The 27,770-nt window shown below is 39.5% G+C and overlaps 1 protein-coding gene across 9 annotated transcripts in view; it reads right to left on the bottom strand.

The window, feature by feature from the left end:
* ptprfb (protein tyrosine phosphatase receptor type Fb) overlaps positions 1–27,770 on the bottom strand; it is a 229,339-nt gene that overhangs the window by 105,492 nt on the left and 96,077 nt on the right. For all 9 annotated transcript variants that reach the window (XM_087811318.1, XM_087811319.1, XM_087811317.1 and 6 more), the window contains 2 exons: positions 18,017–18,174; positions 1,390–1,535 (listed from right to left, as the gene is read on the bottom strand). In XM_087811318.1, the coding sequence (XP_087667444.1) occupies positions 1,390–1,535; positions 18,017–18,116 (246 nt within the window). In that variant the 5' untranslated portion in view covers positions 18,117–18,174. The remainder of the gene's footprint in view (positions 1–1,389; positions 1,536–18,016; positions 18,175–27,770) is intronic.

Here is a 27,770-nt window from a genome sequence, read left to right as displayed (position 1 = left end):
AAGTACTGTGTAAGTATTATAATTATTATTAGTGTTATAAGATACAAATCACGATACAGATGCAACGATATAATATGTTGCGATATATAGTGATACTGTAGTAACAAGTATATATGTGTAGTATTGTCGAGTACTTGACTCTGGTGTTGTAGTATTTACAGACCACATGACTCTTGACGAAGTCGTAACTGCTTTCATTTGTTTTCAAACCAAAATATGTCCAAACATCAGCTTTTAAAGCTGCTGGAGTCACTGTATCCTCTCGTCCTCAGTCATACCGGGATCTCGCTGAATTTCATTGTTATTTCAGCTACAGCGGTCGTTGCAATCTATCGGCCAGAGGTTTAATTGCGACACAAAAGTGAACAAACGCGGTCAATAATTACATTTTAATATTAATTTAACTTTTTCACACAGTTTATTGAAATATAATAATACATACAATAAAATTCAAATGAAGCAAAACAAATATTCTATCCTCTCTTATACCCTATTCTTCACCTCCCTTCATCTCTGTCTGTACTTCCAGATGAATCAATACATTTGATCAACGATGTTTTTTAAATCCGTCATATATATTCATCAGCCACTGGTCCCAGCTAGCAAGGGTCGTTGGTTTTCATTGAATCTCTTTCAGACAGTAGAAAACACCTGACGTCGGAGTGGCTTTTACAGTCGAGTTAAACCTAGTCAAACCCGGTCAATAATGTGAGCGACTCACGTCTACTTTAGATCTCAAGTGAGGGGTCTTTTCTTTGACTCAGACCCCGAACGACTCGCAGAGATGAGTTTGAGTCAAAGAAGGTAAACGGGAATACGAGTACTTCCTGTTTGCGACATGCATTATCTATCGCACTCTTGGTTTTTGTAACTATCAAGTCCACTGTGTTCTGCTCCAGGAGGCCCTCTAGTGGACATCATCACACACAGCAGCATCAAAGTATTCCCCGATGCTGTTCAGCGGATCGCGGAGCTGAGTCCAGCAGTTTTTAAGGGAAATATACGTCGCTAGCAAGTACTGCTGGTGTCAGTACTTCAGAGACAAACCCGCGGTCAGGAACCATCGCAGTCCGACTGCAGGTGATCCCGCCTCAACGGGGGGCCGAGAGGAGGGGCCGACATTAAGCAATTCATCAAGAGGAAGTACGGTCAGGGATGGCGGCGCCGGGGATGATGAGGGTGTGAAAGATGAAGTGGACTCTATAAATCAGGATGGAAGGGATTAAAAGGAAGGGAGGCTCTTGAACAAACATACTTCGTGTGATGTCCAATAAACCGGTGACGGCGAGAACCAGTGTGTTAGAAAGAGGCGTCGTAAGACCGCGGACGGCCGTGCGTTGCCGAGAGATCAAAGTGCGGCGGCGCCGGAGCGCGAGGGCGGGGACTCACCTCAAAGCGTTGCGAGCTGACTTTCTTGCCTTTCTTCATCCAGGTGATCCGGGGCTTGGGCTCCCCGGTGGCCTGACACACAAACGAAGCCACGCCGCCCGAGATGCCCGTCTGGTCGTCGGGGGTCTTGACGAAACTCGGCACGCCTGTGGAGAAGAGGAGGAGGAAGAGGAGGAGGAGGTGAGTGATAAAAGGAGAGAAGGTTTCGCTGACAGCGAGACGTGAGGGAACGACTTCTTAACGCAGTAAAAACTCTTGAAAGTTACATTATTCAACTACGATAAGTTCAGTTAACGATAGAAAATACTGCTAATTATTTCATGTTATAAGTCATAAAATCAAATATAATACATTAGATTTTACTGTTTAAGCATTAATTAATATAACCTGAAATTTTTATAATTAAATATATATCAATACTGTTAATCCAAAAATATATTTAATAATAAAATAAGTACTACAGTATGTCAATACGCTATTTGTTTTAATCGGTTACAGAATTGTATCTTCTTTCCCTGTTTGTTATTATAATTATATTATATATTTTTTATATATATTTATAGATATATAATTATAAGGTAGATGATTAATAATTTAATATGTATTAATCAAATATATAAATATGGTTAGTTCTTATCCATTCTTTTTTCCTGTTTATTCTATAATATATAAAATAATAAAGAAGATTATAAAGTTTAGACGTGAAATATTATTTGTATTAAATATATAAAATAATTAATAAGATTTTACAGTTTAAACATTCAATATTATTTGTATTAAATATATACTGTATCAATATAATTTTAATCAATAACAGTATTGTATTATATATTGTATCTTTTTACAGATTGTTGTAAAGTTTATGTTCATTAAATGTATAAATAAATGTAATAAATACAATTTTTTTCCATTACCAGAATTTATCTTATTCTACTGTTTAAGAATTTAATTTAACAAAAAACTTGTATAAATACCTCATTTTAAAATTTAAATTAAAATATTTTATATATCTTTGTTTAAATATAACCATTGTATTGGTGATTGTTTAAGATTAAAATTGAACAACAAAGACATGAAGCTGAAAAACATCATTAAATAAACACGTTCCTTGACAATAAATCTATTTATTTACTCATGAGTTCCAGTTATTCGCTGCGTTCAAAGACACAATTCATATAAAAGTATAAACATTTCCTTTGTCTTTGATTCATTTTTTTTAACATTTGTATTAAACCACCATAAGAGGACTTCGAGGACCGCACGGAAAAACCACTTCAACACCAGGTGTGTTCAGACGTCACCGAAGGGAAGAAACAACACGTCCGTGATGGACTTCTTCTTCCCCCCGACGAGCCTGAGATGAAACAGTTCGTCTCTCAGACGAGACGAGACCGAGCCGCACTTCCAAGTGAAAAATTGAAACATGTCGGCAGGATTTATAAAAGAAAGTCAAGACGAAAAAACAACGGCGTCTTTACTGAGAACAGATTTTTTTTGTTTTAAAAATTCCTCTTTTTTTATTCGCATTAGCATGAAACACAGGCCATTGTGCGCCTGGCAAACAAAAGGCGCTTCTGTCTGTTGAGGGATTGTTCTTAACCCAATTAGTGAGTCAGAGATAAGCAGATCAACTCCTACTTCTTCCCTGCCAGAGTACGCTCCGACGGAAAGAAGAAACCGGAGCGAATGAATCAGAGTGGTTGGCGCTCTGGGGACGATAAAAAAGACGTTTGTTTTGATTCCGTACACCCGCCACTTCCTTATTAATCCGTGTTTACAGCAACCTGTGTGTCGTGAGTTTCCCTGTGTTTGCCTGCGGGCGGTTGAGTGAAGAGCCACACCTCGCCGCCGAACAATGGCGTGTGTGTGTGTTGTGTGTGTGTGTGTGTGTGTGTGTGTCGTGGAGGACGGGCCACGTTGAACTTTCAGCACAATGTCCTCGCTGACGATTGTGGTTTTTAATCCTGCGAGTCATTAGGGAGAGGGTTTTTTGGGGGAAACACCTTCGCCTGCAGGGATGACGACAAACGCCGCCCCGCAGGGAAGGACGCACGGAAACTGACTAATTTCCATTGACAAGGTAAAGGCGGAGCTCGTCTGAGGAACCCGGGACAGTGTGACGAGTGCCGAAAACCTTTTCTCCTGAGAGAGGCAACAGCACCGCAAAGTCCCCCAAATTTACAGGAAAAATATGTTCAGGACTTGCATTTCGCTGGTTGACTTTCATTCGGGAACTTTCAAAAGTAGTATTTACAAAAACCTTGGCTTGTCTCTTGCCACTACCCGGGACTGGAGACATGGCATTTGTGGCCCCGTTTCCACCAACTTGTCTTAAATGTTATTTAACGTTATGTAACCGAGTGTATTTGTGTGGGAAACAACGAGGCTGGAACTTAGTTTGTGGCTGTGCAGCGCGCACATCTTCTTTACTTTCGTCATGTGGAACACACCCAACAACGAACTCAATCTACTTCCTTTTCAACCTCTTCAAAATAAAACAGCTGAAGTAAATATTAACACAATGGCGAGTGCCTAGTTACAGTCCATTACAGTGGCGTATATGCGGCATTTAGAATTACATACACAGACATTCGGATTCACACGATATTAGTTTTATCACCAGACGTCTGTGTTTGGTAAACAGTCGGTCATTTGCGGCGGAACTATTACTTTACAAATCAAAGACATGGTGCATTCACACGGGATTAAAACTCAAGACATTCTCCACAATTATTACAAATGATTAGGTAATACTTAGGGCTTAAGACCTTCTCTACTTGACTCTATTTGGTTTGTGGTACGTTAAAGCTAAATACTATTTTCAGTACCTGCACCGGTCGAGTTTAAAGTGAGGCCAAGCCGTCACTACAAAGGTGACGTCGACGGACTTGCCGGCCACTGATTGGTCCGCACCAATCGGGGACGGCACTTGATACGCTTCAATACGCTTTGTCAGCACAAAAAGGTTGCTCTGGGTTCCGTCGACCATGTCCGGACCTTTATTTCTAGTAGTTAGAACCATCGCGTTTAAGTTTTCCAGCAGGATGTCATGACCATATCTCTGTGAGTAGGAAGTAGGGCCGGTGGAAACACAACAGTAGAGTCGAGTGAAGTAGGGGCAGAAAACGGACTGGAGAAGCGCCTTAAGACAACAAGGTGAACCACCGTTTCAACATCGATGTATCATAAGAACATGGGAGGTTCCAGGAACCAGAAACCTGTGCATATCCAACACAGAACCGTGGATACTACTGACTCTGTCTTCCTTACTTTTGGGCCTTAGTTTCCCTGCTTTCCAAAATTGCCTTGCACTTACCTTCCAGTAATCTCTTTTTGCCCTTTACCGCCCGGGCGGTTTGACTCAAATATCCTGGATATTAAAAAAATGCACCAGGAAGGGGGTTTTTTAATCTTCTAACTCTTCCTCTAACACAAATCTGGGATTAGAAGGTGACCATCTTGTCTGCAAATAGGGATTAATTTGAGCAAACTGAGTTAAAGTGCATGCAAAGAGGTACAGCTCAGGGTTTTTTTCGGGCATGCTATCTCTACTCCTTGAGTCTGTGGTGCTCAAAAAACTGAAAGAAGAATCTCATTTTACGTCGACCTCAGATAGCCAACTATCCTACCCCCAAACTACTCAGATAGCCAACTATCCTACCCCAAACTACTCAAATAGCCAACTATCCTACCCCCGAACTACTCAGATAGCCAACTACCTTCCCCAAACTACTCAGATAGCCAACTATCTTACCCCCAAACTACTCAGATAGCCAACTATCCTACCCCCAAACTACTCAGATAGCCAACTATCCTACTCCCAAACTATTCAGATAGCCAACTATCCTACCCCTTACTACTCAGATAGCCAACTATCCTACCCAAAAACTACTCAGATAGCCAACTATCCTACTCCCAAACTATTCAGATAGCCAACTATCCTACCCCTTACTACTCAGATAGCCAACTATCCTACCCAAAAACTACTCAGATAGCCAACTATCCTACTCCCAAACTATTCAGATAGCCAACTATCCTACCCCTTACTACTCAGATATATATAAATAAAGGGTAAAACCGATGTTGAATGTTAGGAATTCGACGGGAGTGTTTGATGAACACTGAGGTCACATGGATAGGTTGAGCCTCCAAGAATGAAAACTCTACCTGATCGTTCCAGTACCATCTTTTCCTGGTCCTTTAGCGTGGAACGACACAAAAGTCTGACCCTTATAAAACCGTGGTTACCCATCAGTGAATTCACATGCTAAAAGCCCACCGGTTGACCTCGCACCCGCCTCAGCTGTGAATCACAGGGTCGGCGTGAAACAAGCGTCGCGAGCGAGAAAAGTAAATTGGCGCCCCCCCTCCTCATCCTTCCATCCTTCACTGCGACATGGAAACTAAAGCACTCTCAGGGCCGAGGCTGCCCCACCTATTGATTTTTGGAGACGACTGTCAACAGCGCTTGATACAACAGTGAGAAGCTGAAGTGGGTTACAAGTGTGGCAGGTGAGTGCGACGCCCGTGAACACATCCCTTCCATCTCAGCCTTTTTTTCCCTCGCCTGACAGCGGGAATATTGACGTGCCGGTTCTTCTGCGGACAAGATTTAGCTGTAAATGGTCTCGGCCATGAATCACCGGCGGGGCAGGAGATGAGCCAGAAGCGTCGGGACTAATGATTCTTCCTGACGAGCGTATGCCGGAGCATGAACCCGGGCGCTGGCCTGGAATCCTCCAGACCTGATTATCACCATAGTGACGTGGAAGAGTTACTGCCAACATCTGTCTGGCTTCTTCCATTTAGAGACGTCATTGTCACAGCGTGGAAGCTCTCGGTAAAAACATCCGTTAGAGGAACCCGTGGCGCGCCAGATCGTAGGAGGGTTTTTAAGGGATGAGAGGAACTGGACACCACTCAACCCGTTTAAGCAGCTTAACCGAGTACATTTTTTAATAGTCGAACTCTGACTCGGAGGCTAAGAGATGATCCTGATCCGGATTTGAACGGAGATCCGAAAAACATCACCTCCGCGGCCCTCGAGTCGACGACCTTTCCGGAATGTTTGTAACCTCTCGACCAAGAGCGAGCACCGAGATCCCAGGGTCGCTCCACCAGCGGCGAGTGAGGATATCAAACCGCCGGCTTTTGTCAGTTCCTTTTCTTCAACAGACAAAATCCAGACTTTGCCCTTTTTCTCCGCCGGCGTCCCATTTTCCCGGCTGTCAGGCGGCTGTCGGACGGAAACAATGGCGAGGACGAGGCGGAGAACACACCGGCAACACCTATGCAAATCCTCTCAGCCGGCGCACACTTCCAGGGTTTTTCACGGGAGGATCCAGACAAGACGCCGTCGCACACAGACTCTCGACGCCGGCATCAGTCGAGTCAAAGTTCTGATGTTAAAATGCAGGATTCATGAGAAGTGTTTGGCTAAAAGGTGTTTTGTCAAATGGCGTTGAACCTGATAATGAATTTAATCTATTTTCAGGTTGTTAAAAACAACTTTGACTGACATTTGCAGCAATTTATTGACGTAATAATGATACATTCTAGAGAAATATGAATCCTGTCGCAAAGTAACATAAACTAAAATGTGTACTACTTTTAAAGCACCAATACAATTATCAATCAAATGTATGATTAGTGTCTTCTTCTTTTTTTCGTTCACTAGTTCAACGCGAAGTTAAGAACTTAACGAAAAGGCACGGAAAACACTTTCAATATTCAGGAACTAGCATCGACACTTAGCATCTTCACTTTGTAGTTTTTTCATCTGGTCATAAAGTTTGTGTTATATTTACATTTCTTTCATATTTATAATTAGAAATGTGTTTTAAATTCTCAGTTTAAAATGGAAGCTGCATTGAATCTATGTAAAGAGCCACAAATGGCCCCTTGTCTCTACTATGGACATGGATGGATTATTTTATCACCATCAAATATTCGAAATCAATTCATAACATAATTAAAAATATAACAATCTTATAGGAAAAATCAACTTACAAAAATAATTTGACAAAACACGCTGAAAAAAATCTAAGCTTCAAACTTTTACATTGTCAAGTAATTTCAAAATAATGGTCCAAACACATCTGAAGGAAGCTTAAAAACAACTTTCACACCAAAAGTTCATATTTTTGTTTAAATACAATGTGTGTCTGATTTGTTTGTATTGTAGAACGAGTTGTTTTGTTTTTTACTTTTGTGGAATCTGTCCAAGTGGGTTTGTATTAGACGTTACAAAATGCCTTCTGCAAAAAAGTCAATAAAATGTTTAAAAAAAATGTTCTTTTGTTTGTATGACAAATAAACACAATTGTGAATCTGGTCCCCTAAGTTACCTAAGATAAGCTAAGAAACAGAGATTGATGCCAGATATTAAAAAATAGTTTGGCCCCTGACTTGGACAGTGAATAACATTTTGACCCCCTGTGGGATTGAGTTTGAGGTCTGGATCTACCCCGGGGCCTCCTCCCAGTAACAAGTAAAACCGCCAGTCTCAAGCATTAGTAACCGTTCTGTCTAAATTCCATCCTAAAATAAACTTTTATTTCACGCCCCTGCTCGTCCCGGACCTTTGAGCAAAGTCCGCAATAACGGCGAGACAGCAGGGAGCGCCGCGTTAACGGCACTCGTGTGGCTAACAATTAGCGGATTCCCAGAGTCGACGAGGGCCGACGGGGGCCGACGGGGGCCGACGGGGGCCGACGGGGGCCCCTCGGCGGTGCCGGGTTTCAGGGATCGATACGCACACAGCGGAGAGAAGCATTCGTTCTTATTAATAATGGATTAGCATGTTAGCGCGGAGCGACACTCAGAGAATGGAAATTGGTCTGATGGCATCAACGCCGGCTGTTTTAATGGAACACTTCCATTAAGGCCATTTTCAGACCATTAGCCGGCGACTTGTTTGCAATTAATTCCATTTAAAGCTGCCTCCACTGCAAGTTATTTACCCCGATAAAGTCAACTGCACTCCAGGCTGCTTTGTTTAAACCAATAAACATGTTTCCCATCCACTTTTCACTCTCCGCTCGTAGTTAACTTGAGATTTAAGAGATCGTTTTTCATTTAAAGCGAGTCCAGGACTTTGGTTTCTTTAAATAATGCCGTCTCGCGTCGGGCGCTAAAGAGCGTCCACGCCGGGCCAACGGACGAGAGACAGGAAGTGCATCAAACTTTCAATACCCAGACGGACAACGAAAGAAAGAGTATTTTTCTCTCCGACCTCGCAGCCTTCGGTGAATTATTCAAGAGCGAAGAGAAGAACAAGAAGTCTAAGTGCAATTACGCCACACTCTCCTCGTCCAGCGCGAGCTAATGCAATAGCTTTCATCTTCTTCAGCCGATTATGACTTAGAGAGGCACTTTTTTTTTCTTCCCTTGCTCTGACTCGTCCGTCAATCAATGACATTTGAAGGAGGGAAGAGAAAAGACCTGCGAAGATTTGAACTGGTCGATTACGGTATCGAGTGTATTCACGACGCCGGGATTGTTACGATCGCTCCGGTGAAAGTGAGCGTGAAGAACAGAAGATAAACCAGGTTTTATTTGAGTGCTAATGGAGGTTAGCTCAACTGTTACGAAGACCAGTACGATCAGTAGTTACTCAGTTATTACCTCACGTATTAATAGCTGCCTAAACATGGCAAAAACGTCTCGAGAAATATGTTTTATTTCATGTGCTGCGTCTAATAAAAGTTTGGGAAACAATTTTTTTGTTAATCTCTGAAAAGTTAAACGAAGGACTTTGCTTTGCTTTGTTTCTTTAACTACTTGCCTAGTATTTAGCTAAGACCAGTGACTCCCAATCCCTGGTCCAGGCTATAGTACCGGTTCGTGAGACATTTATTGCTTAAAATAATTGACATCATTTCTCTTCTATTGAGTATTTCTTTCTGAAATGTGTTTTGTTTTGACAGAAGTAACATTAGCAGGTGACTTTCAACTCGTTTCATTAAAAAATACTCAAAAACTAAACCTGTAACTAGTGAACATGAGTCAAACACAAACTATATATGATTTATTTGGACTGTTTTTTTAAAAAGGTTGGTGACTCTTAAAGTAAAAAGATCCACACAAATCTCTGTGATGATTGAGAGTCATCCATACTTTAGCAGTGAATAGCGACTTGTTTGGAGTAGCTAGCTTCTTAGAAAACATGAACAAATGAACAAACTGCACCTTGATAATTTAGCACCTGCATTGTCAGGTAAGTTTATAGATTAATAATAATTAAATAATAATTATAAATTGTATTTGTTTTGCCCTTAACATCAATTCATCTCAATGGGTTACAGATCGGGGTTACAAGATACAAAATAAAAGTATAAAACAATGATATTAAATTTAAAAAAAACACAATTTCATTAAAAATAAAGAAGTTTTAAGACAAGATTTCAAAATCTAAAGGGTAGAATGACATGTTTTAGTGAATAAGATTAGCATATACTAGCAGAATTACCAAATAAAGATCCTGGTATTAGCTTTATCACTTGATTTCAAACACACACCTGAAATCAACAAACTGTTCGTCCACAAAATGCTCAAATCAAACCGTCTGCTCGATTTCACTGGTCAATATCAACCGTGAGGCTGGACTTGGAAACCTCATCCAGGGCGACCCGGGTTATTAACCACATCTATACGTCTACAAAGTACTACGTAAGACAAACTCCCCGCACCAGGAAGTCGACGCCACCACCTCCGTTCATCCGTTCCCTCGCCTGGTAAAACTTGATGAAGCTGGAGGACGAGCGACTGCTGTGATTTTGAAAAGAGCGAGTGGGCGTTCGACGTGGTGTCATCGCGAGGACACTTGCATACAAATCACATGAGAAAAGACAGAAGATCTCAGTTCTGATCCATGAAAACTCATCTTCAAGGCCATTTATTTCTTATTGTTTTTGGAGTAAAATGGTTTATTAATCTGAAATATGTGAGGTTTTTTCTTTATATAACATTATGATCGTATACTTTGATCTTATCTAATCTTGTGATTTAATAATTAAACTTGTCTTTTAATTTATCATGACCTTAAGTTTCTATCATTTTTCATAAAACATCTGTAGATTTTACTCCATTTGAATCTTTCTTTTCACTCCAAATCCGAAGTTGCAGTTCCTCGAGCGACCACTTGGCGGACCAGCCTTCCGCCTCCTCCTCCGCTCGGCCACTCGTGATTCATCCGTGACTCGTACGCGGCACTTTGCCGGGAAGAAGCAGCCATGTTGAGAACACAAATTGGGGCGCTCACTTCCCGCCACCGGGTGCAGCTTGATGGTCAACTCGGCTCGGCCCATTAAATTAATCGACCGGCGCGGGTGAAAATGTTAAATTTGTTAAGTGATCCCACGAGGGGCGGAGTGGAGCCTCAGCTGTTTTTCGGATAGTGTGGCTTCTTCTGAAGCCGCCTTTCAGGGGTTAGACCCCCACATCCATCAACCTGCACCCCCTCCTCGTGACCCCACTAACCTCATTAATTTGCCTCCCTTAGATTAGCTTTCCCTTTGAGAGCACAAGTAAAGGCCATTGTTCTCATCTGCTCACCCTAAAGTGTCTTGACTCACCCCGGGACAGATGAAAGGATGTCGGAGCTACAAAGGATCTGGTGGTCACACTCACCCACGCTCAATCTGGTCTTCTAGAGGTGACGTAACGACTCGAAGACGCCGAGTCAGTTGTTACCCAATTTGATATTTTCATGTCATATAAAGCGAAACTACATCTTGTTAACTGTAAAAGTTAGTTGTTGTTTTTTTTACTGTGAATTAATGTTTTCAATGACTCGACATTGGAAGGATCTAATTTAAGGATCTAAGGAAGTAATTTACAGGCTGTACGTAAATCTATACTGAAAACGTATGTGACATTTGGCAACAACGCAAAAAAAATTAAAAAATTACTTTGTTTAAGTCGAAACATTGTAAACTCGTTAATATTTTGTGAAACAAGTCAATGACAACAACAACAAGAAGTGAGCCAATGACTTGGTGTTGTAGTGACTCAAGTCTTTAATGGACCTGGTAAAGCAAGATAACCAAAAAAACAGTTGATTTTCAAAAGTGTACTTGGTAATTATCCATGTCAGCAAACTTGAAAATCCCCCAAAACTGGTGAACTGATAACAGTTGACTTGATAAACACAGAGTAGGTCAACTATTCAGTTGAAAAAAAAAAAGACTTGTTTAACTAAAAGGCATACAGATCTGGTACTACAGGAAGTACAATGTTGACCGGGTAAACTGCGGAGTAAACGTTGACTTTATCAACCGGAAAAAAAGACTAGTCAAACTTCACCAACTCAGAAGACGTATTTAACCAGAAATAGAAATGATTGACTCAAAACTGGTAAACTTGGATCTAACTTCATAACATCTATCTAGTGGACTAGTTAACCAAGATGAGCAATGGTTAGACTTTAGCAACCCCTGCTAAAAACAGACAACCCCGAACAAACGCTCTTAATAGTCGCTAATGTGTTTCTTTCAGTCGCAAACCCGAACCCGAGCCAGGAACAGGAAGTGACAGAACTAATTGTGACTAATGCGAAAGAATAATCAGCTGATTAGCGAACGACAAAAAATAACGGCGAGCAGCTTTTTTAATAAACCTGCCGAGCAAAGAAACGTCGAACGGTTTCGAGCTGAAACAAAACACGACGAGGGGAGAATGTTAATAGTGTGTCCTTTTTCTGGAAGGACGTCGGCGGATCTGGTTCTATCTGGGACACAACAGAGGGCCGGGGTGACTGCCTGTAGCCCCGCTATAGAGCGTCCTAATTAAACTATTAATCTCACGTCATTAACCTCCGAAGACCCGCCGCCCAGCCTGCGCTCCGACATTGCAAGCGCCGCCGCTTAAGAAAACAACTGCCACCTCTAAACTCGTTTCTGTTTGTACGTTTCTTCCCGGGAGCACCCCTACCCACATAGCCCCCCGCCCCTTCCATTGGCGCTGGCTCCGGACCACAGCTGCACACTAACAGCATTACCCTCCACCCGGCTCTCCAAGGTGGATATGGTTACCTTTAATTAAAAGCGAATCAATTTCCATCCCTGTCACATTTTCAACCGGGGCGACCATACGGACACTTAAAAATTACAATCCAATTTCACCCCCGGCTCTACCGGCTGGTAGCCCTGGCCGGTCCGACGCCGCCACGCCTCTTTACGGGGCTTTCAGGGAGCGAATCAACCTGACGCCGATCTTAGATCTTGGTAAGGAGTCCTGACTGATATTTCAGAGTGTTGCCTTAAACAACAGCTGAAAAGGGTGGTAGTGTCAAACAGCCAACCCTAGTAGGTGCTGAGTCTTCCTTTAACTAGCGTCTTCTATCCACTGACCCCATGACCAGAGGTTATATAAGCAGAAGAAGTGAAAGGCCCCGGACATTCCACTTTCCAGAAGCCTCTTCCAGGAGAACACCGAGGCGTCCCTAGGCTTAGTGGGAGGCAGTCTCTCCAAGAGGATCCTGGTCCGCCCTGAGGCCTCTTCCCAGTTGGACATGCCCGTGAAAACAAGTTCCTAGACCACTTTGACTGTCTTGTATATTTCGAATATCAGCTGTTCTTTTTTGCATCCAGAGATCACAAGATCCTGTTCTGTCAGTCGATACCGGCCGACCGATAAATCGGAAGCGTCGCCTTTCGGCTCAGCTCTTTCTACACCATGACAGACTGATACCTCAGAACTGAGGAGGCTGAACCGATCCAACCGAAAAGGTACTTAAACTCCCCCACCTGGGGAAGGATCTCTCCTTCGATTCACCCAGAATTTCTATTCTTGGCTCCACTTTTTGGATCTAGGTTATCACTGGCAGCGTCACGCCTCAAGGTGCGTTCACACCAAACACGACAAAGGTGTTAAAAGAGACTTATTTACACATTTACATCACACCGTCATAATAGGGGAGACGAGGGGACGGTACACAGCAGGGTCGCGGGTTCAATGCAATTTTAGTGACACGTGGCGTCACCTGTAGTATAAAACCCTCTAAACCACCAAGAGTCCAGTCGGATCAACGGACCCCGATTTAATAATGACAATGATGGAGTCTATTGAATCCTTAATGAAACATCTTAAGACACTTTTATTGGTGCACATTTTTCCTTGATTCTCTGAGACTCCTGTGTTGTTCTCGGTGTTTTCTTGATCTTTAAAGTATATATTTTATTGAGTTTTGTTTAGATTGATTAAGTGCTTTGTGACCCTGGTCTAGAAAAGCGCTATACAAATATAACTTACTTACTTAGATACAGAGAAGGACAATTCATCAACAAGAACTTTTTAGCATCTTAGTGCTAAGCTAGCCTGTGTTGCTAAGTTGCTAGCAGTCACTTTTATTTAAGTAACTAAGTAATTTTTATTTATATAGCGCTTTTCGAGACCAGGGTCACAAAGCGCTTAAACAATGAAAACAATATTCAATAAAGTATATACTTTAAAGGTCAAGATAAAACTGAGAACACAACAGGAGTTCCAGAAAATCAAGGAAAAGCCTGAACAAATAAAAAGATGTTTCTTGAAGGAGTCAGTATAAGATTGTGTTGAAGATATTGTCAGTCGAGATCTGAATCTAAAACTACAGGAAATTAAAACTAATGTTGAAGCTAAATGACTATGTATGCTAACAAATGTAGCATATAGCTTCATGTTATCCTGCTGTAATACCTTGAATAGACAGGCACTTAAATTTAAAACCCAGTTAACTTCTTTGAATAAATATGTATCTTTCTTTATTTTAAAGTTGCTGACAACGCATCACAATCGTCCTTGACTCGCTGGTCACGCTCGAGTACATCCTCGACACTATACACATCGACCAATAAAACCCCTCCATGTGGCGCCGGCGTGGGTTTGTCAGTCGTGGCGTGATAGAAAACGTCACGTTAAACTTATTAAGTTAATTATGGCTGCATTGTAATCCTCCTGCTGGTGGGAGTCTGAAGGATCCGCGGCCCCTCAGGAGGGTTGGGGGTCTTTGTGCATCTGAAAAGCCACCCAAGATTAGCACGTGAGGCACGAGGGGCGACACATACATCAAAAACTTATTAGAGCCCACGATATAACTCACGGTGACAGCACGACAAAAAGATAGCCATTACATTTAAGTGCTGGCGGTGTGCGACTTTGAGGATGACCTTGTGGCGCTGGCGGACTATTGTGTGCGGCGTGATTAGGCTAAGCTCCCCGGGGGGATCGATGGGACGTCTGCGATCAGCACTCACGTAATGAGAACGTGTCGCGAGTCGAGTGTGTCGTGAAACCGTCGCGCCGCGTCGTCGCTGTTTATCGACGCGTCGGCGGCGAACAGATAAATTGTGTTTGCGTAGCTTGTTGTCCTGAGGCTTGGTCTCCATCTTTTAGTTGTGTTAACTTTGTGTGTTTCGGTTGTGAGTCTCTGCAGTTAAAAAACTGCTGAGATGCTTGTTTATTCAAGGTATTACGGTACTGTCGTTTTAATTTCTCTAAACAAACAGTGTGTCTGTTGTCACGCTGTAGCTTTACATTACGACCACTGATCCCTGTTTTTTCCAGGTATTACGGTAGTTATTAAGATCCTAGATTTTAAAAAAAAGATAAAACATTGTTATTTATCATTCACTTCAATAACGTCTTCCTATTTAACATTATAATCAGCCAAACTGTGTGCTTGTCTATTCCAGGTATTACAGTAAACATTTACCTCGGCCTCAATAAAATCAGAAGAATTGTAAATACAAAATAAAACGTTGTTTAGTGTCTTCAATAAATGTATTTACTAAAACATGACCTTCACTATTTCCTGTTTTTTAAAACGTCTACAATGATCTCATTGTTTATTACTTAACAACCTCTGTGCTCGTCTATTCCAGGTATTACGGTTGTTAATCAATCCTTGATTTTATCTCCGTCATAAAATTATGGGACAAAAGTTCATGTTTACCGTCTTCAATGATCTTTTATAACGTAATGCCCACTGAAACGTCTTTCTGGTCTATTTAGTGTATTACGGGATTATCTAAAAACTCAATTTTAATTTAAATTTTTCTGAAATTTTGTCATTTGTTCTTCAGCCTCTTCAATTATCTCATCATTTATTCAACTGTGACCGGTAAACTGTCTTGCTCTTCTATTCCAGGCATTACGGAAATCATCTACCACTTAATTGTATTGTTAATTTAGACATAAATATGGAAAAAACTAAGTTTATCTTTCTTCTTGATGGTCTTGAATTTCATTTTGTATTACATTGTAAGAGCTATAGTGTCTTGCATGTCTATTAGAGTCATTACGGGAATCATCAATAACCTCAATTTAATGCAATTTTAAGAAAAAAAAAAGTTTAAAGTTGTCATTTGTTCTTTAATAATATCATCTATTATGACATTACAACCCATAACACGTCTTGCTTGTCTATTCAAGGCATTACGGGTTTAATATTACAATACAAATTTTACGAAAAAATGAGAAACAAAAGTTTTCATTTTATTTATAGTTTATAGTTTATTTATTGAATTATCGCATCTATTATTATATTATGACACCTTAAATGTCTTGCTTGTCTATTCAAAGCATTACGGGAATTATAAAAAAAAAACTATGAAAGAATATGAAACAAAAGTTTATTTATTCAATGTTTTGATTTTGATTTTAGAACGAAAATATAGAAAATCAAAAGTAATCATTTGTTCTTTACTGTCTTCAATAATGTCTAATACATTATGACCAGCTAAATGTCTTGCTTGTCTATTAGAGTCATTACGGAAATTATCTATCATCTCATTTGAAATTTAAATAAAAATCAGGAAAAACAAAAGTTGTTCGGTTTATTTACAAATTTAGATGCACGAGTACCGGGTGTTTTACGGTACCGTAATGACTTGGACAGACAGTATTCCTGACAGACAGTATTCCTGCGGTCGTCTGGGAACGTCGAAGTATTCCTCGATTTTTCCGAACATAACCCCCCCCCCCTAACCCTCTGGGGTACCGTAAAACTTTGAATAGACGGGCATCAGAATTCCCACCGGGGGCGGCTTAATTTTTGTGGCGTTTTTTTTCACGTTGATGCGAGAACATGGGCTTCTGTGTGTGTGTTTTCTATTTGTGGATATATTTGCCGGCTCAGCTCTAACAAGAGGAAGACAAGCAGCTCCAGACTCCGGGCGTGTAATCACGATCTCCAGGCACCACGCCCGAAATATGTCTGCGACTCGGCCCTGTAATGCCAGCACCAGAAATATCAGCAGCGGCAAATTACAGAGTGTGTGTCCGGCCCTGTCATTAGTGGTGGGAGTCGCTCGTCCCACCCCCCTCACACACACACACACACTCACACACACACACACACACACTCACATATAAATTACTTGCTTCACATCGACGTTTTTATTTTAATTCCACGTCTGGTGACTTGTTTGCTCGCGACACGTTAACTGATCTGTGTTCAGATCTTTCTCTGCAAGAACATCAAACAACGCACAAGTGTGTGTTTTCGTGAAGCAGCTACACACACATGAGCCAGAGTGTGTGAAGTGTGTTTGTGTAGACAAATGTTTGACTTGTGTGTCTTTGATAACAGAAAGAAGTGGGGAAGTATATATATATAGATATTTAGAGTACAATAAAACAAGATTAAAACACGTTTATTACAATATTTAAGACATGAAGTATTTTAATAACAAAGGAAAAATGTGTTTTATTGAAAAATGTTGAAATCAAAAGTAAGTTTAAGTTAAAATAGGAACAAAATAAAATAATCGAAACTCGAAATAATATATATTCATTATTTTAGGTAAATGTTTAGTTCAAAAAATATAAGCATGTTTATAAAATAAGATTAAAATAATCACAATAATGCAATAACAACACGTAAAACAAAACACAAATACATTTAAATATATGAAAAAAATGTACTATAAAGTAAACTATAGTAAAATAGGACCAAAATAACACAATAGAAACTGCAATATTTCTTTAAAATAACTTAAATTTAATGTTAAATTAAAAACATGCAACATATATTTAAAAAAAAAAATGTATATATATATACATACATATATATATAATACGATTAAAATGAATATAATAATATACTTTTACAAAATTTAAAACATTAGGCGTACACAAATGAAATAAGCAAAAATATTTAAAGTAAATATCTAATTATGGAGGCAAATTTTGTTAGAAAATAATTAAATATTGAAATAAATAATACTAATAAAATAATTGTCTTGCTATAATAAGATTATTTTTAAAATAATTAATTAAAATCTAATTTTTCAGGAAAAAGAAAGATAAAATTGTTTAGAAATAAAAAATATTGTACATAAATAATGTAAAAATGTTGATAAATATTGAAACGATATATACTATGAAATAATTTAAAAACTAAAATAGTAACACGTTTTTAAATATGTACCAAATAATCAAATAAAACATCAATAAACTGACATTGAAATGAAAAAATAAGAAGCTTAAATATTTATTATAAATAATAAATGACAAATAGTCTTCACACGTCATGAATAATTATACAGTCTGTTGTCGAATATCAACTTATGTTTGTACAGCTTGTGTTAATATTTGTTGACTCGTCACAACTGACGCCAGGTAGTAATTAAAAAAGTCGACTTACTGTCTGCAGCAGAGGAGAACTCCAGGCAGCCGAGCAGAAGCAGCAACAGCGCCGCCCCTCTGGCCCGGAGGGGCACTGCCGGGTGAGTATTGTGCACCATGTTGGGAGACCTCCTCCTGTTAGACGCGTCCCAGTGTGACAGGATCAGACACTAGCACCTGCCAGAGAGAGAGAGACGCATCAGAGTTTGCATACATTTGAATCAACGTTCGAGGTCAAAGGTTGAATTCCTGCTCGGGAAGGTGAGACAAAGCAACAGGAAGTACCGGCGAACCATCATGTGATCGATGTCGGGGACAAAGAGAGTCACGAGCAGCTTTAATTCGCTTCAACAATGGGGAGGGTTTGAAACCCCCAGAGGACTTCCTAAAGTGCCCCCCCACAGGACCAGCACACCCCGAGTGCATTACGTGATTGAACCTGAGGGTCCCAGAAGGGCTGGAACCGACAAAGTGCCAGGATCTCATGAGGATCACGGACTGACCCAGAGGTGACGAAGAGAAACAAAGATTGTAACAGATGTGAAGGATTCATGTTGGTGTTGAGTCGACAAGTAACTCTGGACTTGTATCATACATGTGTGAAGTAATAGTACAGCAACTTGCGGAGTAATACTGGGTATAATAAAGGGTATTTCAACTGTGACTTGCGGAGTTATACTACGGCGACTTAAGGAGTAATACTAAAGTGACTTGCACAGTAATACTATATTAACTCGGGGAGTAGTATTACGTTGAGTCGAGGAGTAATATTACATTAACTCGCGGAGTAATATTACATTGAGTCACAGAGTAATATTACAGTTACTCACGGAGTAATATTACATTGACTCATGGAGTAATATTACATTAACTTGCGGAGAAATATTACAGTGACTCACAGAGTATTATTAAAGTGACTCACGGAGTTGTATAATATTGACTTATGGAGTAATATTAAATTGACCCACAGAGTAATATCACATTAGCTCGTGGATTAATACTACAGTGACTCAAAGAGTAATATTACGTTATCTCGCGGAGTAATATTACAGTAGCTCACAAAACAGTATAACAGTGACTTGCGGAGTAATATTAGAGTGACTCGTGGAGCAATATAACAGATTCAAAAAGTATTACTATGGTGACTGAGCGCATAGTACCACTAATTCAGTAATACTGTAGTGACCCGTTGATTTTTACTATGAGGGCTTGCGTAGTATTATTACTCGTGTCATAATTCTACGTTGTAGTTTGTGATAAATTGAGCTAAGGCTACATTTAGCTGGCTAGCATTGCGCCGCTAATGGCTACAAACAACAAAGAAAACATTTCAGTTTCGTTTTCACTTTCAGTTAGCATAGTTAGCATGTAGCCGCATTGTTACGCTAGCAGAGCAGCGGCTCTTATTTTAGCTGAGTTATTTTAAAAGCAGTTGTTGAGTAAGTTGAGTATTAATTCCTTCAGCGTGTTTAACGTTTGGTCTGATGTGTCAAAACCATGAAGATCTAATTCCCCGGTTCAGTCGAGTCACAGTCATAAACTAAGTAACTCATGGATCCCCACAAATTGCCTCCACAACATCTCTTATCCTTAATCCCTCGCTCGTGGCCATCTGTGGCGCGCCATCGGAAACGTTGCGGCGCCGACCACAATGTGGCGAGAATAGATATCGTCCTTTTGATGTAATTAAAGCGCTATCTCTCAAGGACGTCGGCGCGACGGGAACTCGAACGGGAGAAAAGTTTGAGGAGCTTTTACGTAAGCCTGCCTTTGTCTTGAAGGTTCTCATGACAACAGGAGCTTCTTTCGCACGGAAGAAAAGGAACGAAAGCTTTTGTCACGGCAACAGTTCAGCAGATTTCGCTGTGAAAAAAGTGTCGGTTCGTGCAGAACACGACGCGTAACGGCGACAGTACATGGAGTAAGAGAGGAGGGTCAAGAGGTTTACTCGGATATTAATGAGTCGACCTTGTGAATGTTAACAACAGATGAGTCGGACAAAAGATCCACGTCCGAGAACCAACTTAAGCCTCAGACACGTTTGACAAAAGAAATGTGAAATGTTAAACTACATTTAATGCAGAAACACTTGAAAAAAGTACCAAATAATCACATTATATAACTTTTTTAGCAACATGCTAATGCTACACCAAACCTACTATTAAACAAATTTCCTGAAGAATGTTCCAATTCCAGTTAGCAACGTTACGCTACATTGCATTGCTATACGTTGCATTACGTTACGTTACGTATTTAAGTATCGTGGAAATGAGTTGGGCTTGACCTTGAAAAAATTAATCTGGAGAAACTACATTTATTTTTCATACTGATATTTGAGACTCAATTTAGCATTTAGCATCACTTAAATGTCATTTTTTTGGCTAGCATAATTTTTGGATTATTTTATTATCACTTTAAATCCACTTTAGCATAATTTCAGCCTCACTTTAGCATCACTTAAGCAGTATTTCAGCATCACTTTAAGTCAATTTTAGCATCATTTCAGCCTCACTTTAGCATCACTTAAGCATCATTTTAGCATCACTTCAGCATCACTTTAAGTCAATTTTATCATCATTTCAGCCTCACTTTAGCATCTCTTAAGCATCATTTTAGCATCACTTCAGCAGCATTTCAGCATCACTTTAGCATCACTTTAAGTCAATTTAAGTATAATTATAGCCTTTAATGTACTTTTAGCATAATTTTAGTATTATTTTATCATAATTTTAAGTCTACTTTAGCATAATTTCAGCCTCACTTTAGCATCACTTAAGCAGAATTTCAGCATCACTTTAAGTCAATTTTAGCATCATTTCAGCCTCACTTTAGCATCTCTTGAGCATCATTTTAGCATCACTTCAGCAGCATGTCAGCATCACTTTAGCATCACTTTAAGTCAATTTTAGTATAATTTTAGCCTTTAATGTAATTTTAGCATAATTTTAGTATTATTTTATCATCATTTTAAGTCTACTTTAGCATAATTTCAGCCTCACTTTAGCATCACTTTAGCATCAACTTAGCATCACTTCAGCAGCATTTCAGCATCACTTTAGCATCACTTTAAGTCAATTTTAGTATAATTGTAGCCTTTAATGTAATTTTAGCATAATTTTAGTATTATTTTATCATCATTTTAAGTCTACTTTAGCATAATTTCGGTCAATCAACTTTGGACACTTTTACCATCATTTTGTATTATTTAAGTCAATTTTAGCATCATTCATTTCGGATTATTTTAGCATCATATTAGCATCACTTTAAGTCAATTTTTGCGTCATTTCAGCTTCATTTTAGCATCACTTTAAGGTCATTTGAGCATCACTTTATGTCACTTTAGCATCGTTTTACCATCATTTTTGGATCATTTAGTAAAAACATTGAAGCCTTTTTTTTACTTGACTGTGTTTCTCTAACATCCAAAAGTTGTGGACTAGTTTAAAAGAACAACAATTACTCACCGCACTGACTTCTCAACTAAACCGACAACTCGTGAGTCACAGTGCGAGGATACGGAGGTCAGGTCACATGAAAAAAAGTGGATTTTAAGTAGACTTTGAGTCATCGTGACGCCCGTTGTCGAGGCGATCGCTGTCGGTCCTCCCCCTCCGAAAGGTCACTTAGTGATGAAAAGGCGTTCGTAAGACGTGTTGAAATATTAAACAAAAAAAAAACGCCTGTCGTCACGAAGAGAAGTTTTCTAGGAGATTTCAGTGGAAAATGTTCAAACTTTTGTTGCGTAATGATGGCACGTCTGATGGACTTTCAGGGTAGAAACGCTGCGAAAACAATGAGTCACGCAGCAGAGACAGGTATCCTCGACAGCCGGCACTTCATCAACTCTTTTTGTCATGTACACAAACTCGCCTTCGGGGCGAACAGCTAACAAAACACCGCGGCCTCGTCATCAATCAAAAAGTTAAAGCGGCTACAATTAGCGCGGCGCGAGTATCAACACCATCAGCTGCTGCTAAATGGCAAAGTTAGCGCGGCAACTTTTATTAAGTGAGCTGGCAGACAAATTTGTTTTGACACCGCGCCTTGCTTCATGTGAGGCTGATGGAGCTGGCGTCACGCCGCGCTCTAAACCCTTGGCGTTGCGGAGATATCTTTCACAGCAGATGTCAGGAAGAGGCGAACGCGCTTCATCTGCAACCAGACGAATTCCTCCAGCAAGGTTTATTCTTCATTTATGTAGCCACGTGTTGTTTTTCTTACAGTCAAATTTTACCCCCGAATACCATTTTTTTCGACTTGTGTTGAGACTCTCCATAGATTTCTGATTTATTTGTTGAAGTTTCAACGTAGACTTGAGGACAATTTTGTCGTGGTTGGCCTCAACACTTTTATGAAATTTATTTTCCTTTTTGATAAGAAATGTTGTACTGACGGACCTTAGCATCACTTTAGCATCACTTTAGCATCAACTTGGCATCACATTTAAATGCTAAAGTGTTTAAGCGCTTTTCAAGACCAGGGTCGCATAGCGCTTAAACACTTAGCATCCTCATAGCATCATCTTAGCATCACTTTAGCATCAGCTTAGCATCACTTTAGCATCATCTTAGCATCACTTTAGCATCATCTTAGTATCGCTTTAGCATAATCTTGGCATCGCTTTAGCATCATCTACCATAACTTAAGCATCACTTTAGCATAATTTAAGCATTGCTTTAGCATCATCTAGCATCACTTTAGCATCATCTGGCATAACTTAAGCATCACTTTAGCATCATCTAGCATGACTTTAGCACCATCTAGCATAACCTTAGCACAATTTTGGCATCACTTTAACATCATCTCTCATAACTTTAGCATCACTTTAGCAACATCTAGAATAACTTTAGCATCATCTAGCATCACTTTAGCATAATTACTGGATCACTTTGGCATCATCTTAGCATCAATTAAGCATCATTTTTGGATCATTTTAGCATCATTTTGGATCATTTTAGCATCGCTTTAAGTCCACTTTAGCATACTTTAAGCATTGCTTTAGCATCATCTTAGCATCACTTTAGCATCATCTGGCATAACTTAAGCATCACTTTAGCATCATCTAGAATCACTTTAGCACAATCTAGCATAACCTTAGCACAATTTTGGCATCACTTTAACATCATCTGGCATAACTTTAGCATCACTTTAGCAACATCTAGAATAACTTTAGCATCATCTAGCATCACTTTAGCATAATTACTGGATCACTTTGGCATCATCTTAGCATCAATTAAGCATCATTTTTGGATCATTTTAGCATCATTTTGGATCATTTTAGCATCGCTTTGAGTCCATTTTAGCATAATTTAAGCTTCACTTTAGTATCACTTTATGTCATTTTAGCATCACTTTAGCATCAGTAAAAGTGTCAAATTAGCACTTCCTTAGCATATTTCTTGGATCATTTTTATCAATAATAAAGAAAAAATGCCTGACTTTAGCGTCATCGTTGGATCGCTCCAGCATCCCCTAAACGTACTGCAGCACAAACAAGTGCGTTTGATAAAGACGTCTCTGTTCACGACGTGAACCTGGTTGGAGGCGGAGTCAACATTCAAAGGCTCTTCACAGGCGGACAATGAAGTTCATTAAGCAAACAATGGGAAGCAAACATTTCGCCGGCCGGACAAAAGAGGATCCAGCACGAGGAGGAGGAGGTGGGACTCAAACAAAACACCTTTCGGTGTTTGCTCGCCCGCCCTCGTCAGGTCGCTGTCACTCAGGTTCTTACCCGTGTGTGTGGTCAGGGAGTGGCCGCCGCAGGTTAGTACTACAAACACAGCGCTGTGGTGTTTACGCTCACCAATCACACGCCGCCGCGCTTTATGTTCGCTTGATAGAGAAACACTATGTTGAGTTATAAAGCGTAATAAACACATAATAAACAATCCAAGTTTACGTTGATTAAGTTGTGTATGTGAGGATCTGACACTCGTTTTGGTACCTTGTGGTCTCACTAAGATTTAACATTCTTTATTGTCATTATATAGCATTAAAAAATGACATAAAGTGATGCTAAAAAAAAGTACTTCGAAAGAAACTATATCTGAGTCTGGTATTATATTGTTGTTATTATTACGGGGAATAGTTCCGTGGCTAGGAATCGAAATAGAGATCAGGAAGGCGAGGTCGCTCACTCTTTTTTTTGGACGAGTACCCGGAGTACTATGAGATTTTCTAAACCTTGAGAGAAAGTATCGCTACTTCATCTTCAACTAGTTCAACACAATATAGTGAACTTCTTCATTGGTATTTACAAGTAAATGATGGGTATGTTTGCTGGAGGATGCTAAAATGATCCAAAGATGACGCTAACTTGATGCTAAAATGATCCAAAGATGACGCTAATGTGATGCTAAAATAATCCAAAAGATGACGCTAACTTGATGCTAAAATGTTTCAAAAGATGACGCTAACTTGATGCTAAAATGTTTCAAAAGATGACGCTAACTTGATTCTAAAATATTTCAAAAGATGACGCTAACTTGATGCTAAAATGTTTCAAAAGATGACGCTAACTTGATGCTAAATGGTTTCAAAAGATGACGCTAACTTGATTCTAAAATATTTCAAAAGATGAGGCTAACTTGATGCTAAAATGTTTCAAAAGATGACGCTAACTTGATTCTAAAATGTTTCAAAAGATGACGCTAACTTGATTCTAAAATATTTCAAAAGATGACGCTAACTTGATGCTAAATGGTTTCAAAAGATGACGCTAACTTGATTCTAAAATATTTCAAAAGATGACGCTAACTTGATTCTAAAATATTTCAAAAGATGATGCTAACTTGATGCTAAAATATTTCAAAAGATGACGCTAACTTGATGCTAAAATGTTTCAAAAGATGACGCTAACTTGATGCTAAAATGTTTCAAAAGATGACGCTAACTTGATGCTAAAATGTTTCAAAAGATGACGCTAACTTGATTCTAAAATGTTTCAAAAGATGACGCTAACTTGATGCTAAAATGTTTCAAAAGATGACGCTAACTTGATGCTAAATGGTTTCAAAAGATGACGCTAACTTGATTCAAAAATATTTCAAAAGATGACGCTAACTTAATGCTAAAATGATCGAAAATGACAATAGTGATCTTGCTCCCTCTCAGTGAACTCAGCTATGGTATGGTGGAGATCTGCATCGAGATTTCGCTTAATCTTTGCGGAATTATTTTTGGCTCCCTGACCTTTTTTTTTTTTAACAATAGTTATTAAAATAAAAGATACTTCATCTTCAACTAGTTCAACACAATATGGAAACTTCTTCACTGGTGGACAAGACAAATATAGTCAGTATTTAGGAAATATATAGTTTATAAGTGACCCTGGACTAGAAAAGCGCTATATAAATATTGCTTACTTACTAATCTCTTCGATTTAGATTTTTTTTTTTTTGTATTTTCAAATGTTCTAGTTGATCAATACAGTTTAACGGTACAATATTGTCAATGAAGTATAACAGAGGCACCCTATCACCCTAGGTAGCTGGGACAAGGAAAGGAATGAACAGATGAGAGAAAAAAGAAAAAAGACAGAGAGTGAAGTCCTCCCACAGACGCCTCTATCCACAGACTTGATGGTGTGAATCCTTTTCTTCCCTCTTTTACAAAGTGAGACGAGGATTTGCATTGAAATGCGTCCAACAAAGAGTAACGTCCTGTGACCTGCTTTTACGGCGCTCCTGTTTACAAGAGCATTCCCGACGTTAATTGTTAACCCGCCCGGTCTGGAAGACACTTCCTCCAGAAGCTCAAGGGTCATCGGGTGATTTCACCTGACATCATCACGCATGATAACAGGGCGGAGGCAATTAAATAAATACAGGTTCACGACGTGCTTTCCATGATGACGCACTCTTGGTATCGCTTTAGCATCATCTCAGCATCAATTTAGCATCCCTTTTCTGGATCTTTTTAGCATTACTTTAGCGTCATCTTTGGATCTTAATTAGCATCACTTGAGCATCATCTTTGGATCCTTTTAGCATCACTTTAGCATCATCTTATCATCAATTTAGCATCCTCTTTGGATCTTTTTAGCATGTCTTTAGTGTCATCTTAGCATCACTTAAGACACATCTTGGTATCGCTTTAGCATCATCTCATCATCAATTTAGCATCCTTTTTGGATCTTTTTAGCATCACTTGAGCATCATCTTAGCATCACTAAAGCATAATTTAAGCATTATCTTAGCATCACTTTAGCATCATCCTGCATAACTTAAGCATCATCTAGCATCACCTAAAAATCATCTAGTATAACTTTAGCATCATCTAGCATAACTTTAGCATCACTTTAGCATCATCTAGCATAACTTTAGCATCACCTAGTATAACTCTAGCATCATCTAGCATAACTTAAGCATCACTTAAGCATCATCTAGCATCACTTAAGCATCATCTAGCATCACTTTAGCATAATTATTGGATCATTTTAGAATCATCTTAGCATCATTTTTTTATCAGCGGCAACAATAGCAACACGCTTTCCATGACGACGCACTCTGACGCAGGAAGATAGGAAGCTGCAGGCGCTAACTTGCCTCAACATAGCGTCCAGTCATTTAGTTTTGAATGAGTCAAACATAAAGAGTCCAGTGCCTCTACTTCAGAGATCTCTTCACTAGTGAAGGAGAGAGTCTGGAACCACCTATGGGGGTGTAGGGGGGTACAGGGGGGTCTTCACAATCTATTAAGCCTCATATCAATCTGGGCATGAAAGATACACGAGGTGTCGTTGCTAGAGCTCTGCCTCTGTTTCAACTCACAGGAGAGCGATTATGGTCGAGAGGAAGAACCGGACAAGAGTTTGTAATAAATCCTCCTTCCTCCAAAAAAACTAGTTCAACATAAAACAGACATTCATCACGTGAACCTGCGCTGTTGGAAATATCTTTTTCCTGTGGAGTTATGAAGAAACTCCAGGAGACGTTTGCATCACACCTTCCATTCTTCTTCTGCTGGATCCTTCGTTTTAATGCTTAACAACAACGTTTCTCAAAGGGAAGGATAAGAGGTGATGGAAAATATCGATGTAAAGATATATATTGCGATGTGTTTTCAACTATAAAGTATCGATACTCTACGTTTTTGTTTAACATCATATTCTATTGTTTATCATAGTTGTTTAATGGTTTACATTTCAATTAAGTTTGTTTAAAAACTAAAATAAATAGATTTTTTTTACTTTCTATCAACATGCAAATATTCACGATTTTTGCTCATCTTGTGTTGCAATTACACTTACAAACGCTAGATGGCAGCAGTCAGTACGTCCTCCACAACTAAAGGAGCAATGAAATGAATGGGCAATGACTGAGGACGAGAGGATACAGTGGAATCCAGCAGCTTTTAAAGCTGATTTTTGGAAATAATTTGGTTTGAAAACAAATTAAAGCAGTTACGACTGAGGACGAGAGGATACAATCGATTCTAGCAGCTTTTAAAGCTGCTGTTTGGACATATTTTGGTTTGAAAACAAATGAAAGTAGCTACGACTTCGTCAAGAGTCATGTGGTCTGTAAATTCACCAGTGTCAAGTACTGGACAATACTACACATATATACTTGTTACTACAGTCTTACTATATATCGCATTGTTGCAAATGTATTGTGACACGTTTCGTATCAACAGATTCTTGTCAATACACATAACGACGAAGGATATTTTGTCGTATTTATTTTCAAAATAAGTTCTTGTCGTCCATTTTCTGCTGCTTGAGTAGTAAATGCGAATATATCCCAGCTAGTTGGGGTGAAACCCAGGAG

The sequence above is a fragment of the Callionymus lyra genome, chromosome 16 (assembly GCF_982586985.1).
Source record: "Callionymus lyra chromosome 16, fCalLyr1.hap1.1, whole genome shotgun sequence".
NCBI lineage: Eukaryota > Metazoa > Chordata > Actinopteri > Syngnathiformes > Callionymidae > Callionymus > Callionymus lyra.
Note: the sequence above shows the minus strand (reverse complement) of the source record. Positions and strands in the feature narration are given on the sequence as shown.